At 34.7% G+C, this 20,489-nt stretch overlaps 1 protein-coding gene across 7 annotated transcripts in view; it reads left to right on the plus strand.

Moving 5' to 3' along the window:
• VPS54 (VPS54 subunit of GARP complex) overlaps window positions 1-20,489 on the plus strand; it is a 103,459-nt gene that overhangs the window by 36,811 nt on the left and 46,159 nt on the right. For all 7 annotated transcript variants that reach the window (XM_069583038.1, XM_069583041.1, XM_069583035.1 and 4 more), the window contains 5 exons: window positions 626-704; window positions 3,106-3,140; window positions 5,346-5,477; window positions 8,648-9,033; window positions 19,688-19,814. In XM_069583038.1, the coding sequence (XP_069439139.1) occupies window positions 626-704; window positions 3,106-3,140; window positions 5,346-5,477; window positions 8,648-9,033; window positions 19,688-19,814 (759 nt within the window). The remainder of the gene's footprint in view (window positions 1-625; window positions 705-3,105; window positions 3,141-5,345; window positions 5,478-8,647; window positions 9,034-19,687; window positions 19,815-20,489) is intronic.

Here is a 20,489-nt window from a genome sequence, read left to right on the forward strand (position 1 = left end):
TTCTATTTTGGGTATATAGGTTTAAAATTTTTCTACCTTATTTTAAAAAAGTTGTTAAAAAAAATTTGGCTGTGTTGGGGTCTTCATTGCGGCATTTGGGATCTTCCTTAGTAGTACATGGACGCTTCAGGGAGGCACGCAGGCTTGAGCTTCTCTTTAGTTGTGGGTGGGTGCCAGAGTGCGGGGGTTTCAGTAGTTGCAGCTCACATGCTTAGGTGCTCCAAGGCATATGGGATCTTAGTTCCTCCACAGAGATTGAACCCATGTCCCCTATGTTAGAAGGCAGATTCTTAACCATTGGACCACCAGGGAAGTCCTCCCATTGATTTTTGTTATAAAAATAAGGGTTTTTTAAATTGACTTTTCCACTTCATTCCAAATTTATGGAGATTTTGCTGTAACTGTATAAAATGGGTAAGTGTATAGACATTCATACATCCAAGTGATATTTGGTTTATTAAGCATACTTGTTACTTGTATTTAAGTTCAAGAGGCTAGTGATTTCATATTAGAAAATTTTAGAACTTATTTGGTATATTCTGATATTCTGTTGTTAAATATTTTAATGCTTTGAATACTCATATTGCCACATAGCATTGATAATATTTATTTGTCTTTTTAATAGAGAGAGAAGATTCATGAGAGATGCAAGAATATTTGTCCCCCTAAAGATACCTTTGACAGAACTCTCTTACATACTCATGGTAAGAATATTTGCTGTTTGTAGCATAGCATAAATATTAATGAACAGAATCTTAATTAGGGGACCTTGTTAACTGTAATAACTAATTTTTATTTCTAGCAAAATTTCTATAGCCTACAATCATAATCTTTTGTAAAACTGTTAAAAAGAAAAATCATGGATCTGATGGTAGTATTATCCTTCAGTTCAACAAATAGTTAATATTTAGGTACTTTGTACTTTGCTTGTTGCCTAAAAATACATGAATAAGAAATAGTCCTATCCTTACTAAGCTGATGGTCTCCTGAACAAAGTTAAACAAACCAACTGCAGCACTGTATATTGAGCAATAAGTTCAGCTTGGTAATATTGTAAAGAGTTCCTAACTTAGGTTTATGAAAACTCCTGGTTAATGAGGATTGTCTGTGTTTTAAACTATCAAGAAATTTTTATGTGGAAAAAGGCATTCCAGGAAAGGAAACAGTTTATGCAAAGTCATAGAGTCAAAGGGAAATTATCATGTTCTAGACCTGTAAGAACTTAGTATGCTGGCTCTACTGGGAACCAGAAATGAGCTGAAAAAGTAGGTAGGAGTCAGATCATGAAGAGCCTTGTATATCATGCTAAGGAATTTTTCTTTTCTAAAAGTAGTGTAGAGCTCCAAAATATTTTAAATCAGACATGCTTAGAGTTATGATTATTCATTTCACTGTAAAAACAGTTGTGGATAGTAAATTTATAGATGATAAAACTGGAGGCAAGAATACAGTTGAAGGCTATTGCCATAATACAACTGAGGAATCATGTGTCCCTAATAGCAGTTATAATGAAGATGGAGAAGAAATTAGATCTTTAAGATATGCCTCAGAAATGGAGACACAAGTTTTGGTTGTCAGTCATTCATTAGTAATGGAGCAAGATGGTTAAAGGATGATTCACAGATTTTTTACTTGGACACCCGGCCAGGTGAGAGGTACAGTTTGGTGAGAGAGGTAATATTGGAAAAGGAGGAATTCTGGAGGAGATGGAGGGTGGTTTAATTGAGGTTTTGCAGAGAAGGAGAAGTCTGGTGTTTAACCCGAAGCTCAGGAAAGAGATTTAGGCTGGAGATACCAAGTATAATAGATGTTATCATAGACCACATGCTGGCCAATAGCATGGTAGTTGAATCCAAGGACCTAGGTGGGATCACCTAGGAAGGTGTGAGTAGTAAGGAGAAAAGAACTAATGATAGAACACTAGAAAGCTGTCACATTTAAATGGCCGTAGAAAATGAGGTACTTGGAGACTAAAAAGTAGTGGTCTGAGAGTAGGAGAGTCAACCAAGAGAGAGTTCCACCTTAGAAATAAAAGGTAGCTAGAATTTCAAAGAAATGTGAATGATTAGTCCACAGTGTCAGAATTCTTCAGGGATAGAGCAAGTTGGCTCTCTGTGGATTTGGCAATTTGGGAGATCTTAGGGAGAACATTTAGACTGAAGTAGTGGTTACAGAAACGTCAATACTGTGTGCTAAAGGAGCAAGTATAAAAGTAAGAAGTGGAGACTGCCAGTATGAATGTGACTTGAAGATCTGAGATGTAGAGTTTTGATTAGAGGGAACAGAATCTCTAGTTTGTTTCTACTAGTAGTTGTGGTAGAAGGATGTTTTTGCAAGGCCAGGATTAGATGAGGCAAGAGAGATATTTGCATAATCCTGAGAGTGAGTGCTTCCTGAAATTTTGCACCTGAGATTCGCCTTTGCCTTAATCTACACTAGGCCCTGGGTTTTATCTTTCTTCATCATCACCTTTTTTTCTTTTAATGGAAAAGAACTGAGCATGTTTGTATGCCAAGAGGAAAGGGCTTCTAAAAGGTTAAAAGTATGGAGAGGCAGGGTAGTTAATGAAGTGAACTCAGAGAAGAGGCAGGAGAGGATGGAGTCCAAGTACAGAACGCTGAGTTTGGAAAGGAGGGTGCCTTGTCTTGAGATCTAATTGGCGAGATGAAGATAAAAGAGGTTCATTTTCAAGAAGCTTGTAGGTGATACAAATTAAGAAGTCCAAGAAGAAAACTAATATGGTATTAAAAAAACTGATCGAAGAAATTCTGGATGGGATGGTGGATATTTTGAACAATAAAAATAGTATTTCTGTAAGATAGTACCAAGCTTTCTGTGTCCATTTTAAAAAGATTTGAAATGTATTTAGTTGTTTTATTGCTACTATACAATTAATAAAAATTACTTGAAACAGGTCTTATTCAGCACTTTGCCTACTACTAGCAGCAGCAGACATAAGGAGGTATTTATTTATTGAAGAAAGAAACTTAAGTGCTTATTTAGTTGTGACCTAGTATAGTGTTGAATCTGTCAAATATGTTTTATGGAAATAAAGTGAAAACAAGTTTTAAAAAATCATATTTTTCCTTTTCTTTTTAAAAATAGATAAATCCAGGACAGATCTGGAGCAAGTACCTAAGGTAACAAAGCCTGAAAAATGAAATACAGCTTTTTAATATTTGATCTTAAATTTTGTCTTGAAAGAAACTTTCCCTGGGCTGTTTTCTGATGCTTTGACCACTTTGATTTTTCTGGGACTTTGTTGCATCACTTTTATTTGCTCTCTTTTGCATTATCAGTCTCTTCTTTATCACCAAAACCTACAACTATGTTTAAATCTCTTAAAAAAAATTTTTGATCTTATTGCATCCTCAGTTGCTAAGTTGTCTCTGACTCTTTGCAGCCCCATGGACTGTAGCCTGCCAGGCTCCTCTGTCTGTGGGATTTTTCAGGCAAGAATACTGAGGCAGGTTGCCATTTCCTCCTCCAGGGGATCTTCCAACCCAGAGACTGAACCCGCATCTCCTGCATCTCCTTCACTGGCAGGCTGATTCTTTACCACTGAGCCTCCTGGGAAGCCCCCATTGATCTTATTACCCCGCCAAATTATTAGAGATATCTTCTTTGCATGAAAATTTGTGTAGAGGAGTGTAATAGATGAGTGTGTTTTTGTTTTCTGGGGTAAGAGTCCATTGCATTCATCAGATTCTCAGAGGTCTATGATAACTGCTTTTTAGGGTAAGAAGAGACAGAAAGATGAAAGAAACTGGAAAGGGCAGTCATGTTTAAAGTTCTTTGATTTCTACAAAACAAAATTAAAACTCTGTCATATAAGGCCCTTAATTATTCATTTCCATCATAGTCATACTCTTTTGCCTACTAATCTTAGACATTTTTTATTTTTTCTTTGTTACACATTTTTTACTTCAAACTTTTTGCTGGCTCCATGCTTTATTTGCACTGTTCCTTTAGCCTGAAAGACTTTTATATCTCCACATCTTATCTTGTATAGTTTCTTGCTTAAATGGCAACTTGTATGAATACATTTCCCCCCAAGTGAAGATCATTGGACCCTTTGCCAAACTCTGATAGCATTTTATCTAGATCCCTACTGTCCCTTTTAAGACATTTGTTACTCTTTTACCTATAAAATATTTATGTATATGTTTTATCACATCTCTGTGGTGAAAGATCCTTGAGATTAGGATCTCTGTAATAATTTAGCTTTGTTTCCACCTTAGTGCCTAGCATAAGAATAAATCATAATCATAAACATATATTGAATTAATCAATCCTTTTAGTTATACTAGAGGGATTAGAAAATATACTCATGTCCCTAGTTCCTAGTTAGATTTCCCAATCATTTAGTTCAGTTCAGTTGCTCAGTCATGTCTGACTCTTTGTGACCCCATGATGACTGCAGCACGCCAGGCTTCCCTGTCCATCACCAACTCCTGGAGCTTGCTCAGACTCATGTCCATTGAGTTGGTGATGCCATCCAACCATCTCATCTTCTGTTTTCTTCTTCTCCTGCCTTCAATCTTTTCCTAATCATATTCATACTAATTTTAGATATGGGTCATATGAATCAGTGAATATAGTAAAATATAATATAGAAATTAATATGTTAATTGATTAAAACATGTTTCAAGCCTTATTCTGTGTGCTGGAATACAAAGATGAATAGTCTGTAAATCGAGTCTTATAGGAACATATGGTCTCTATGGGGAGATGTACATATTAAATAAATAATATTTATGAAGTATGAGATAAATAAGTATACTTGTGTTTAGAAAAGTGAAAGTAAAAGTCACTGAGTTGTGTCCTGACTCTTTGCGACCCCATGGACTATATAGTCCATGGAGTTCTCTAGGCCAGAATACTGGAGTGGGTAGCCTTTCCTTTCTCCAGGGGATCTTCCCGACCCAGGGATCAAACCCAGGTCTCCCACATTGCAGGTGGATTCTTTACCACCTGAGCTGCAAGGGAAGCCACTTGTGTTTAGAGATGGGGTTAAATAAATAAACTTAAATAAATGAACTTTCTAAGAGAGTTTGGTCTGTCAGTCATGGGAATTCACTGAGAAGTTTAAAAAGAGAAGTTGATGATAATAGTTACAGTTGTGTTTTAATGGTATGTCTGACAGTAGTATAGAGCATGGATTAGGGAAGGATATCAGTAAATAGCCATTTGCTGTAATCCAGAGATAGATTTTTGTATACATAGCTTGTTATCACTTCCTTATTCTGTATATGTCTGAGATTCAAGTTAATTATTTTAATGAAGGGGATATTAGATGTAAAGAAAATGTTTATCTAATTGAGGGAAATCCTTTTTTTTATTAGATTTTTATGAAGCCAGATTTTGCCTTGGACGATTCCTCAACTTTTAATTCAGTTTTACCATGGTCTCATTTTAATACTGCTGGTGGAAAAGGAAATCGTGATGCAGCTTCCTCAAAGTTGCTACAAGAAAAGGTAACTTTTATTTTTTCCATGTAGAAAACTATTTTAATTAAATAATACAATTGGGTTAGCCAAAAAATTCATTCAGATTTTTTGTGATATCATACAGAAAAACCTGAATGAACATTTTGGCCAACCCAATATTTGTGTGTGTTCATAGTTATTTAGTAGGCACTAATTTCTTTAATTTCATCCTTATTGTTACTGATAATTTGAAACCTTTAAATCTTAACTGATAAAGTAACAGTATTTTGTTTCAATGCGATACCAGTTGTGCTGTTGAAAAGGAAAAGCTTATTGTTTGAGTGCTTCTTATCCACATCAGCAGTTGACAGAAATTCAGATGAAAGGATGTAGTAGATAATGTAATTAATTGTTTTCAATTTATTCCAAACAATATATTGGCTAATTTTATATTCTTTATGATTTAAATCACAGAAAATGAACTTTTCCTAAGAAACTATTTTTCCTCCTTTACACATAGTAATGATGATTATTTTGAAGCAAAAATATCATAGTTAAAAATTACAGTGTTCATTTAGCTTTGCAAAGCTTTGCAAAGCCTAGCCTTTTGCATGTCTGCAGTTTTTCAAAATTTTGTAATGTTCTATATTTCAGAAGTCAACACCTGAAAGTCATTTAAAATGTAAAACTTTAAACAGAGCTCACATATCAAGACTCTTTTAAAACTGGAATAGGAAATAAAGACCTTTGATCTCTGTTCTTTCCTAGCACTCAGTTTAGAACATTCCTGAAACTGACTGTGGTTCCTAAACTGAGATGAAACATTCTGTTGTAGTCTAATGACAGCTTTTGGCAGTTTGAAAGCTTGTCTCATGTGGGGTATTCAATAAGTTGGGTCTAGTCCTCTTCAACTGAAGAAAGGGCGACTTAGGAAAGGAGAAGAAATGTGAGGAAAGAATTATGAGTATGCCTTCCTCATAGTTGAAAACGAGTTCCCTTTTTTTGGGGGGGCAACATTTTCATTTATGAAGTTTTTCCTTGAGTAAAAATAAATTCATAAATCTTAGGCAAAGGGTAGATTTATGGACATAGGCTCACTCCCAGACTGCTTTTTTATATTCCAAGTATATCCCCTTGTATACCTTAAAAGAGAAAAATAACAGAAGCCAATAAAAATTTCATCAATCTATACAAATATTTTTATGAATACTTTAAAAAATTGTTCCCTTTATAGAATTTTTAATAGGAAATTAATTATGAAAATATTATGTCTTTGAAAAGAATATATCAATGGAATATTGATAAATTGCAAAAATCTTTGAAACTCAAATGAAATACTTTTCTCATGCTAAATGGTAGAGTGACTAATGGATTTGTTTTTTTTGCTAAGTTGCAAAATCAGCTTTGTTACTGTTCCATTTTGTTTCCTTCTTACTCTGCTCTATTCTTAGAAAAGGAATGGAAAACAGGATTCCAAGACAAGATTCAAACTCACTATATGATTGATGACAATTGTTTTATCTTGCTAGCTTTAAAGAGGGGATGCTAGCAAGGATTAGAGAAATTTATATCTTATTGAAGTGCTGCTATTCAAAGTTGTGTTCTGCGATGAGATGGACAAGTTTGGTTTAGAATGTAAATCATTGTACTGTTTCCTTCATTAAGAAAGTCTTTCTATGAAAAATTCTAGCAAAGTTCCTCATTTCGTCATGGACCTCTTGAACAGTTCACAAACTGGCAGGAGCATGCGGACTGCATTCCGAGTAGCACTGTCCTAAAGGAGTTACTCGTTCTCCATTTTCTGAAAATCGAGTTACTTTAGCTTGTGATGTAACTAAGTACTTTCATCTCCTTAGCTTTTTAGGTAAATAAATGAGCAGTCATTGAAGATAAAAAGAACAACAGCAAAATAGTATAAATGCAAGAGATGTAAACTATGAAAGAATGTCTTGTTTGTAACCTATTTATGAATAGATTATTGAAGGAGCCTTATTGAAGATATGCATCATCCTGCATAGTTTTAAGGAAACAAGCTTGGTGACCAAATAATCTCCTAATTTTATGAGTCCTAAATGTAGAAAGCCCATTAACCCTTTAACACTGAATTCTTCTGAGATGTTCAGAGATAATTCTTAAAGTTTGAGCTATGGGTTGAAGACTCTAAAAGTAAAAAAATGAGAGACAAATAGAAAGATAATGTAGCCAATAAAAGACATATGCAGTTTTGAAGGAAGAAAAGACAACTCAAGTTTTAGGAGTCCATATTTGAAATTAGAAAGCATTTTTAATATATGTTACTCTAGGAATTAATTTTGATAGTGTTACCGATAAAATATATATGAATTAATTGTTTCAGGCATCTATCAACCATTTAAGAGGAAAGCACATTGGAAATAACCTGGATTTTACAAATTGATAAAATAATAATTGCTGAAATATAAAATAAACAGCCCTGGAAAAAAAAGATCCAGATGAATTCTGGTACATTCTATAATTGGTGACTTGATCACCAATCTGTCTTTCATGAATTCTGTAGTGTTTTGAGGCAGCATGGTGCAGTAGAAAGAACTTCAGTTTCTGAGTTAGACAGACCTGAACTCAAATTTCAGTTTTTCTGCTTACTAATTATATGACTTTATTCAAGTAATTTAATGTTTCTGAGCCTTAGTATCTTCATTTGTAAAAGGAAATAATAATAAAACCTATATTCTAAGATTGTTGAAATAATTATATATATATATATACATATATAAAATAACAGAGCCTAATACATAGAAGGAAGAAGTCAATAAATAATAACCTATAATTATCTTTCAGTTAGATAAATGACTTGATATTGGTGATAGCGATGATATGTAGAGGTTAAGGAAATCAGTCTTCTCTCTTTCAGATCTTAGAACTTCTGAAACTAGGTTATACTCTGAGGTGACTGTGGGATACTTTTACTTTCTAGAAAGTAGTTTGTATTTGGAGAGCAGTAGTAACAGGAGCAGAGGAAGAAGGTAAATCACCTACTATGATTTTGTCTTACATTTATTAATCTTTGGGCTCTACCTTTCATCATCTTTCTATTTTGTGTGCCTAGTATCAAGCATCATATAATCTAATGGTTCATACAATGGGATTTAAAATACATGTAGAAATATTGTATCATTTTCAGAAAACATTTGGATAGTTAAAATATACTTATAGTTCTACTTTTTTTTTTCCCTCTTAAGCTGAGCCATTATCTGGATATTGTGGAAGTAAACATTGCTCACCAGATCTCTCTACGTTCAGAAGCATTTTTTCATGCAATGACCTCTCAACATGAATTGCAGGACTACCTCAAGAAAACTTCCCAGGCTGTAAAAATACTTCGAGATAAAATTGCACAGATTGATAAAGTAATGTGTGAAGGATCACTACACATTTTAAGACTGGCACTTACCAGAAATAATTGTGTTAAAGTATACAATAAACTGAAGTTAATGGCCACTGTACACCAGACTCAGCCTACAGTACAGGTGTTGTTATCTACTTCTGAATTTGTTGGAGCATTGGATTTAATAGCAACAACACAAGAGGTTCTACAGCAGGAACTTCAGGGCATTCATAGCTTCCGGTATGTCCATTAAGTAAGCCATTAGAAATAATGTTAAATTTTCAGAGGATAAATTTTAGTGTGTAATGAAAACTGAAAAAGTAAGAGTGTATTTAGAGTTACATGGGTATTTTTGTCTTCTAGATTGACCTGTTTAATATTATCATTCTGAAATTTTAGTCTTACTAAAATAAAAAAAATCATAAGGACCAATATTTTCACAGATATTTAGATCAGTTCAGTTCAGTTGCTCAGTCGTGTCCAACTCTTTGCGACCCATGAATCACAGAATGCCAGGCCTCCCTGTCCATCACCAACTCCCGGAGTTTACCCAAACTCATGTCCATTGAGTTGGTAATGCCATCCAACCATCTCATCCTCTGTCGTCCCCTTCTCCTCCCGCCTTCAATCTTTCCCAACATCAGGGTCTTTTCAAATGAGTCAGCTCTTCGCATCAGGTGGCCAAAGTATTGGAGTTTCATCTTCAACATCAGTCCTTCCAAACACCCAGGACTGATTTCCTTAAGGATGGACTGGTTGGATCTCCTTGCAGTCCCAAGAGACTCTCAAGAGTCTTCTCCAACACCACAGTTCAAAAGCATCAATTCTTCAGCGCTCAGCTTTCTTTATAGTGCAACTCTCACATCCATACATGACTACTAGAAAACCATAGCCTTGACTAGACGGACCTTTGTTGACAAAGTAATGTCTCTGCTTATTAATATGCTATCTAGGTTGCTCATAACTTTTCTTCCAAGGAGTAAGCATCTTCTAATTTCATGGCTGCAGTCACCATCTGCAATGATTTTGGAGCCCCAAAAAATAAAGTCAGCCACTGTTTCCACTGTTTTCCCATCCCCATTTATTTCCCATGAAGTGATGGGACCAGATGCCATGATCTTCGTTTTCTGAATGTTGAGCTTTAAGCTAACTTTTTCACTCTCCTCTTTCACTTTCATCAAGAGGCTTTTTAGTTCCTCTTCACTTTCTGCCATAAGGGTGGTGTCATCTGCATATTTGAAGTTATTGATATTTCTCTCGGCAGTCTTGATACCAGCCTGTGCCTCTTCCAGCCCAGCGTTTCTCATGATGTACTCTGCATGTAAGTTAAATAAGCAGGCTGACAATATACAGCCTTGACGTACTCCTTTTCCTATTTGGAACCAGTCTGTTGTTCCATGTCCAGTTCTAACTGTTGCTTCCTGACCTACATCCAGATTTCTCAAGAGGCAGGTCAGGTGGTCTGATGAACTATGGACAGAGGTTTGTGACATTGTACAGGAGATAGGGATCAAGACCATTCCCAAGGAAAAGAAATGCAAAAAAGCTAAATGGCTGTCTGAGGAGGCCTTGCAAATAGCTGTGAAAACAAGAGAAGCAAAAAGCAAAGGAGAAAAGGAAAGATATACCCATTTGAATGCAGAGTTCCAAAGAATAGCAAGGAGAGATAAGAAAGCCTTCCTCAGCGATCAGTGCAAAGAAATAGAGGAAAACAATAGAATGGGAAAGACTAGGGATCTCTTCAAGAAAATTAGAGATAGCAAGGAAATATTTCATGCAAAGATGGACTCAATAAAGGACAGAAATGATATGGACCTACCAGAAGCAGAAGATATTAAGAAGAGGTGGCATGAATACACAGAACTGTACAAAAGAGATCTTCACGACCCAGATAATCACTATGGTGTGATCACTCACCTAGAGCCAGACATCTTGGAATGTGAAGTCAAGTGGGCCTTAGGGAGCATCACTACAAACAAAGGTAGTGGAAGTGATGGAATTCCAGTTGAGCTATTTTAAATCCTGAAAGATGATGCTGTGAAAGTGCTGCACTCCATATGCCAGCAAATTTGGAAAACTCAGCAGTGGCCACAGGACTGGAAAAGGTCAGTTTTCATTCCAATCCCAAAGAAAGGCAATGCCAAAGAATGCTCAAACTACTGCACAGTTGCACTCATCTCACATGCTAGTAAAGTAATGCTCAAAATTCTCCAAACCAGGCTTCAGCAATACATGAACCGTGAACTTCCAGATGCTCAAGCTGGTTTTAGAAAAGGCAGAGGAACCAGAGATCAAGTTGCCAACATTCGCTGGATCATGGAAAAAGCAAGAGAGTTCCAGAAAAACATTTATTTCTGCTTTATTGACTATGCCAAAACCTTTGACTGTGCGGATCACAATAACCTGTGGAAAATTCTGAAAGAGATATTTGGATAAAGAAGTAAAATTAAATTCTCTATTAGATGAAATTGATAAAGGGCCAGTCACAACTTTGAAACTGATAACATTTTGAAAACGTTGAAACGGCTTTGTGTCAAAGTAGAGAAAGTGGAGAAAGGAATACCGCTTCATTTTAAAAGCTATTGAATAAGTTTTAAATTAGGTAATTATTAAAATTCATTTCTCATTTGCAGTCTGTCACATTGCAAAAAAATTCACATGATGATGGAAGATACCCAATTTCTTTTGAGGCTTTATTTTGAAAATACCTTTAAAATTATAGTTTTAGTTATTTTATTTGCAATCATATCAGTTATTTAATTTGCAGATCAGACCAGTTTTAAGTCATCAAAATTTTTTGATATATTCTGAAAACCTTCAGAATATATTACGTTATAGAGCACATCTTCCATAAAACTTCTCTGTAGTCACTTAGTAGTGTAAGATTTAGGTGGGTTTCTCAACAGAAACCCACCTGAAGTCTTCAACAAGGACTTTGCAGGACTGCTTAACTGAGTGAAATCTTCAATATGGGCTTCCCTGGTGGCTCAGCTGGTAAAGAATCAGCCTGCAATGCAGGAGACCATGGTTCAATTCCTGGGAGGTATAGGCTACCCACTGCAGTATTCTTGGGCTTCCCTGATGTCTCAGACGATAAAGAATCTGTCTGCAATGTGGGAGACCTGAGTTCGATTCCTGGATTGGGAAGATCCCCTGGAGAAGGGAACAGTCACCCACTCCAATATTCTCACCTGGGGAATTCCATGGACAGAGGAGCCTGGCAGGCTACAGTCCATGGGATCAGAAAGAGTCAGATACAACTGAGCGACTTTCACTTTATCTTAAATATAAAATTATTTTAATTGAATTATAAGTTCTTACTAAGAGTAGGTAATTGGAGTATTTATTTAGAAAGCACTTTAAAAATATTGGCCCAAATTTAATTATGCAAGATTGATTCATTTATTTTAGAAATGGTAATTGATCATCTGTTACATGAGAGACACCTGGCAGAATACTGGGACTATAGCCGTGAACAAAGCAGAGATGCTTCTTGTTCTGTTTCTGCAATTTATTTGTCAGTACGGATACAGAAATTACTAGGTAGTTATCATATGGTGCAGTACAGTATGATGATGAATGTACGGATTGCTATGGAGTTTAACCTTAGGGGAAAAACCTTCTCCAGACATTTATGTTTACAGAAGTTTGGATTACAGATCTCTTTGAAAGTCTATTTTAAGCTGTGGTCAGACCTTCTTTCCATAAAAATATACCTGTACATAATATTTTGCAATCAATTTTGGGTGGTTTGTAGTCCTTTGGAGTCTACTTTGAATTTCTCAGCATGGATACCCAGGGTGACTAAATGATTTTTAGTTTCTCCTTTACCTCTGAAATTTTAAATATTTCTCTTTTAAATGTGTTCATGGAATATATTTTTTAAACTAATAATTTTGTCAGTATTTTAGCAAGATGGATTTCTGTAATAACAGATGTTTTTCACTTGTCACTACTATATAATTAAAATGTTGGTGAATATTAGCAACTGATTCTACAAAGTAGAATGCTTTATCCTCTGAACAGAGAAATAGAAACAAAGATTAAACGCTTGCCTGCTGAACGCAAATTCTGAAACTGTTCTAATTTTTACTCCAAAGGTCACGTAGTTTATTTCATTTTCTTGACTCATAACTTTATGCCCAGTAATATTGATTAAAAGTATAGTTATGCAAAGCTATCTGGAAAATATTTAAGAACAGGGTTGAAAAGGCAAAGTGAAAATTTTATAATCTTGTAATCATCTTGAGCTAGAACACAAGGAAGAGTTTACCTTTATTTTCAGGCTCACTTTTCGTTTATATCTTAACTCAGAGGACAAAATATTCTTCATAAAAAAATGGCATATAATTTTTAAAGACTTTCAAATATTCTAGTTGTCTACCTTTTGCTCATGTATCTTTCTAATATTTTTTAAGACCTGCACTTTTATAAAGATCATTTATTCTTCACATAAAATATATATGAAAATATATTTGATCCTTGAAATATTGCAGGTTTCGTGTAGAAAAGATTCAGTTATGTTGAAATTCAGGGGTATAATGTTATTTGCTATGTAGAACCTCTTCTCAGTTTTCACTGTTGTTAGTTTTTTTCGTTACTACTTACTACCACACCACTATAAAATCCAAGAACATTTTTTGAATACTTTGGTATTCTGTACAAGATACTATGCTAAGAATATTGTACGTATTGATATTATTTGACCCCGCTCCCCACTCCAGAAAACCCCTGTGAGATAGTCTTACCTCATTTTAATAGATAAGAAAGATAAAGCATTGAAAATCTTAGATAACTTGTTGCAAGTTATACAAATAACTTGCTCCAAGTCATAGAGCACATTATAAAACAGTAGAGTCAAAATTCAGTCAAGATCTCACTGGGCCCAAGGGTTATGTAGACTTTTTAATATATTTCATTGAGGTTTTATAGGATCTCAAATAGATCACTCTGAACATCAGTGCTAATTTTCTAGTGCAAGAGGTGTTTAACTGTGGGCAATTTACAGATTTGGTAAGCGAGAAACCTACCATAGTAATAGATTTTAAGATAAAAATTAATGTAACTAGTTTTTCTAGTTGTTTGCCGCCTTCTTTTTCTTTTTGAAAGAAAAGGTGGGAAACATTCAGAGTTAATTACAGGTTCCAGTTTACTGTAATATGATTTTATTGATCAGAGAGGCCACCTTAGGATTCCACTTAAGGGATTTTTATTGTTGGAAGTATTAAAAAATATTTAATACCTTGTTTGCTCCTGATATGGTCTTACATAATTTAGATTTTCAAAACATTATAATATAAAAACATCCACATTGTATGCTCTGAGATGAAGTCAAAACAACAAAATTTCTGCTATTTGATGAAAATAGTATTACTGTTGGGTTTATTGATATGTAAGTTTTTCTGATAAAAGCAGCACAGAAGTCATTGTGAACCCACAGCTTAGTAGAAGAGGTGAACTCATGTACAAATTGAGGCATATTAAAGTAGCAAGTATTAGAATTGCTCTGATTTATTTAGCTGGATATATGGACCTATGTATGTTTTTAGAAAGTTATTTTTAGTTATTTTGCATTCCAGTATATTTCTTCCACCACTCTTAATTACTGCATGTGATTATTAGGGTGGTGATGTTGTTTTTGTTGTTCAGTCGTGTCCAACTCTGTGATCTCATGGACTGCATCATGCCAGGCTCCTCTGTCTTCCACTGCCTCCTGGAGTTTGCTCAAATTCATGTCCATTAAGTTGGTGATGCTACCTAACCATCTCATCCTCTGCTGCCCATTTCTTCTCATACTTTTATTTTATTTATTTATTCTTTTAATATTTTGTTTTATTTTTAATTTTTTAAATTTTAAAATCTTTAATTCTTACATGCGTTCCCAAACATGACCCCCCCTCCCACCTCCCTCCCCACAACATCTCTCTGGGTCATCCCCATGCACCAGCCCCAAGCATGCTGCTTTTAAAATGAACTGTTAATGGATCTATGTTTAAATATTTTTGGTAAGGTTAATAATGTTCAGTATAATTGCATCTATTGATAAAGTAGTCAAAAATATTGTAAACACAGAGCAAGGACGAAAAGGTGAATCTTATAAAACCTTATAATTCTAGAAGTTTTGTTTAAGAATTCACTTAAATCTTTTAACATATGTTATCTTATACCTGTGAGTACATAATAAATATTATTTGATACTAGTATTGAAATTCATATCTGTTCTTCTTTATTTATCAGACTTTAAAATTACTTTAAGATGCATAGAAATGAAAGTACTCAGTTATTTTCAATAGTATCTGAGGTTGAATAGAACCTCACATTTAAATTATTATGCTGAATATCACTAGATACAGTCCGGTGGACTTCCTACTGTAATTATTTGTTGGGATTTGCTGAGGACTGTTATACCTGAAGGTAAGACATACTTGAGTGGTAACCGCTAGTCTACATTCAAAAGGAATTTATGATCTTTGTAAAAATTAATTGAGAACCAAGCATTGTTAAAGTTCTGTGTGGATTTATATCTTACCCTATTACTACTTTTTAAAAAGCTTGTTGAAAACTGAAACACACAAAAATAGAGGAAATTATATGAAGAGAGTTGTATGAAGCTGGGTAAACTGCATATCACCTGTGAATTATCAGCTCACGGCCAACTTTGTTTTCTCCATATTCCTCCCCCATTCTTGGATTATTTTGAAACAAATCCAAAATATCATTTCATTTTATCCACAAGTATTCCATTGTGTATCTTTGAAAGATAAGGATCTTTAAAAACATAATTCTAATATCATTTATATTTTCAAATAGCTAGTCAGTGTTCAAATTTTCCTACTTCTCAAAATTCTTTTCATAGTGTATTTGTTGAAATAGGTCCAAAATATAACTATATATTACAACTGATTGATATATTTCATGTGTCTTTTGATATTGTTCTCCATTCTTCTCATTTTTCCCCTTTCAAAATATTTATTGAAGAAATTATCTTTGTAGTGCTTCTCACAGTCTGAATTTTGCCGACTTCATCCACGTGTTTATTTGCAGGTTCTCCTTTTGCCTATACTTCCTATAAACTTGTAGTTCGATTTAAAGGCTTGATCAGGTTTAAGTTTTTCTTAGAAATCATATATCTGTTTGTCTCTTTTTATGATATAAGCAGCCATTTGAGGATTGTTGCCTAGATTTATCATCTCATTGTGGTTTGCAAATCATGATATTCTAATTCTAAACTTCCTTATTCATTTATTAATGGAATATTTATGTAAAGCCATATTTCTCCATAACAATTATTTGGTAATTCTGAAGGACAGTTCTTACAAGGATAGACAAGATAAATTCTAGGTTCTTTTCCTTTATCTGGCAGTTTTTGAAATAATGAATTGAAATCCAAATGTTTTATAAGTACATGGTTTTATAAATGTTTGAAGTATCAATGTTTTTTGTCTTTTTTTAAGCTTTATTTATTGGCTGTGCTGAGTCTTTGTTAGTGAGTGGGCTTTCTCTAGTTGTGAGTGGGGACTATTCTTTGTTGTGGTATGTGAGCTTCTCGTTGTGGTGGCTTCTCTTATGACACACAGGATCTAGGACTCGTGGGCTTCAGCAGCTGTTGCTTCTGGGCTCCAGAGCAGGCTCATATTTGTGGCTTATGGTCTTAGTTCCTCTGTGGCATGTGGGATCCTCCTGGATCAGGGATTAAACCCTTGTCTCCTGCATTGGCAGGAGGGTTCTTTACCATTGAGACACCAAGGAAGCCCCAAGTTTTTTGCTTTTAAAAATTTTCATTAGTATTCATTTTGTTCTTATATAGGAACCTCCTCAAATCCTTTTGATTCTTTGAGTAGTTGTTGATGGTTTTCTTACTTCATGTTATGATGGGATATTCATGTTACACTTTTTATGTTCCAGATTTGCAAACTGCCATTTCTCTAAGGAGCCCTAATTTCTTTTATTAGGAAATGGTACTTAGAAATTATAGTCTAGGTGCTCCTTGTAGCAAGGTGTTCCTTGCTACACCTCTGATCAAAGGCTGATTGGTTATGATCACCAAGCCTTTTTAGTGGGTAGAGCTAGAAAATAAAGTTTCCTTCTTAAAGAAAAAATATGAGTTTGTTCCAGGATAGTTCCACTGTGTACTGATAAATTTAGGACTGTAGAGTTTTTGTTTCTTCAACTTTGCATATATATTTACCTTTCCAGCAGCCTAAAAACTGTGCTTCCTAATGACACCAACATAATTACTCATTTGTTTTATCCAACAATATACATAGAATTGGGCTTCCCAGGTGATGCTAGTGGTAAAGAACCTGCCTGGCAGTGTAGGAGATGTAAGAGACACAGGTTTGATCCCTGAATTGGGAAGATCCCCTGGAGGAGGGCATGGCAACCAACTCCAATATTCTTGCCTGGAGAATCCGATGGACAGAGGAGCCTGGAGGGCTACAGTCCGTAGGGTTGCAGAGTCAGACACGACTGAAGTGACTTAGCACACACATACATAGAGTGCTCTCAGAGCTAACAATATTATTACTACAAACACATAGGATTTCTTTTTGTTTTTCTAAAGGTATATCCCTTGTGGGATGAATGGATAAATTACTATGTTTTAAAGTCACTTGAGATAATTTCCTCTTTTGTAGATTTGCCTCTAGTTTAATACATAGTTAAGCTCATTTATTTGATTTGCTTTTGATATTTAAGGGTTGCTGTTTTTAGGTGTAACATTGTTTTACAACTATGTTAAGTGGTTACATGGTTCCAAAATCAGATCTATGAAAGAAGATAATTCGGAGAAATTTAACTTCTGTCTTGGTCCCCTTCCTCTCTACTCCTGTTAGTCATCATTTTAAAAAGTTTTAGTTTATATTTATCCATCTATCTGTCCTTCGTCTTAGATAAGCAATTGCATATTGTACGTAGTTTTCTCCACCTTACTGTTTTTACCTTACATATACCCTGTAGATCATGCTATAGTACACATTCTCGATGGGGAATATCACCTCAGGGAGGGGAAATTGGTTCTTGAAGGGTAAAAAAAAAGTCTTGAATTTTACAATGGTTTGTTGTGCTCCAAAGGCCATGGTACCTAAATGGATATACAGTATATCTGTGATATTAAAACTTCATGGGGGATGATTAGGAATAAAAATATCTAAAAGGATGTTTTGGGGAGGCAATAATGACAAAAAGGTTGAGAAACTGCTCTGTAGCAGTATATAGTATATTCAGTTCAGTTCAGTTGCTCAGTCTTGTCCAACTCTTTGTGACCCCATGAATTGATATTAATTGCAGGTTAGTAGGGTCTTGCAGATTATATTTTGCAGATATATAGGGTCTGTTATGCTGCCGTCTATTGAGTCGCACAGAGTCGGACACGACTGAAGCGACTTAGCAGCAGCAGCATGATAAAACTAGCTTTCTGTTCGTCAGCATTTAGGTTGTTTCCATTCCTTTGCCATTATCAACAGTGCTGCAATGAATGTACATTCTTTTGTATTTTTTCCTATATACTTTTGAGACAGATTCTGAAAGTGAGATTCCTAGGTCAAAGGCCGATTGCCCGTAATTTTGCAGGACACTGTCAAATTCCTTTTATGGTAGTATTTTAGTTTATAATAGTGGATATGTTCTAAATTATAATAGTGGATATGTTCATTATGAGATGTCACCATTTATGAGAACCTTATTAGACTTCTAATTAGCTGTAAGAAATATAATTTTCATATTATAAAATTTCGCTTATCAGACTTTTTCAAATTATCACTATACTACTACCATATGTCGTTCATAAATGAAAAGCAGTGGATCTGTCTAAAAGGCCACATGCTTTAGACTAATTTTTTTAAATGTGCTGAATCTGTCTGGTCGTAGTCAGGACAATTGCTGACATTGAGTTTGTTTTTCAAGTAAATGTAGCATAAGATTTTAAAATGTTTTTTATTTAATTATAAATGTTTAAATTTAAGAGAGATTTCACTTAAGTTTTGAAATGCTTTGTACCAATTAGATTACCTGGTTTTCTTCAACCCATTGTTTTCATGAAACTATTCGATTATATGGCAAAACCCCCTTTGGATATGAAGCTATTCATCCTTAGTTCCCTTAAGAGCAGGGATTAACTACATGGAACCCTTCTTGTCATTTGGACCATACATGTTTTTTCCAGGGAAAAGGTTCCACATTTTTTTAGTAATACTTCCCCTTATTACCCCCACAACTTTGCTCAAGTTAGAGTCCCTCTCACTTTAATCCTAACTAGGATCTGCAAATATTAAAGAGGTAAGTTAAAAAGGAACATTATATTTTATGAGAAAAAGTTCCAGGGATAGATTGTAGCTCAGTATTTTTATTTTTTCATTCTTAAGTTCTGATGACTTTCAGTTTAACGGCCTGAGGGATGTTGCACAGTAACTCACACTGATTGTGACAGAGATTAATTGCATCAGACTATCCCTATAGTTCTTCAGATATTTATGTATACCCAGAACAGGGCCTGGTACACAGTATGCGCTTAAATTTATTCCATAAATAAATGACTGAGGAGCTACTGACATTTATATTCAGTAAGTGGTTAATGAGGAAAGGATTTTAGAATATCTGATTATTTCATCTGTGCAAAAAGGACTAAAAAAAACAGTCATGAAGTTTTGTAGAACCAGGTTTCCTATAGCATATTTAACTGTTTGGAGGTTAAAGATAGAAAGGGAAAAATAGAATTTGGGCGACAACGTGAAACTGTCACAGTTATTTTTGTTAAAAGACTTCATTTTATTAAAATGTCACCTTGTTGCACAAGTACTATCAACTACAAAAGTTTTGCTGCCTAGTTGATCCCTTGATTGTGGAGTAAATTTGGGTTTTTAGTAAATGTAGGTAACATTTCCCTCTTCCTTTGTAGGCATTTGGGATCACAGCTTTGTGAATTAGAAAAACTGATAGATAAAATGATGATTGCAGAATTTTCTACTTATTCTCACAGTGACTTAAATAGACCATTGGAAGATGACTGTCAAATTTTAGAAGAGGTATGTCCTTTGAACTCTAGAATGAAATTGATCTCATTGCTTAGTGTTATTTGCTAACGCATTGTATAGAACATTCTTCTTAGGTTATAGTGGGCAAAATTATCTTCAGTATCAGTCTGTGTGAGACCTATGAAATCTTTCACTATGTGACTTTAGTAAGCACTATACTTGTTTATTAACCTTTGAAATTAGAGAATAAATAATTTTATAGCTTAATTAAAAATGGAAATTAAAGTCTTTATATAGCTTATAACCCAAGTTCCAAATGTAGATATAGGATGATTAACTTATATCCTTGTGTATGCATATAATGGAGTGTGTCTTATAGAAAAAGTGATTGTTATTGTATGGTATTTTACCTGTCATTCACATTCACTGAGCACCTGTTATGAACATGTTTTATGCATGTGCATGCACAAATGTATCATATTTGTTAATTTATTTGGTAACTTCTTAATGCTGATTACTGCCAAGAACTATTAATAGTAAAGAATCCAAAAAGTCCTGATAGCAGCCTAATCAGTTAAAGAGATTTTTGTGTTAGCAGTTCAGTCAGTTCAGTTCAGTTCAGTTGCTCAGTCGTGTCCAACTCTTTGCGACCCCATGAATCCCAGCACGCCAGGCCTCCCTGTCCATCACCAACTCCTGGAGTTCACTCAGACTCACGTCCATTGA

This window comes from Ovis canadensis, chromosome 3 (genome assembly GCF_042477335.2).
Source record: "Ovis canadensis isolate MfBH-ARS-UI-01 breed Bighorn chromosome 3, ARS-UI_OviCan_v2, whole genome shotgun sequence".
NCBI classification, from domain to species: domain Eukaryota; kingdom Metazoa; phylum Chordata; class Mammalia; order Artiodactyla; family Bovidae; genus Ovis; species Ovis canadensis.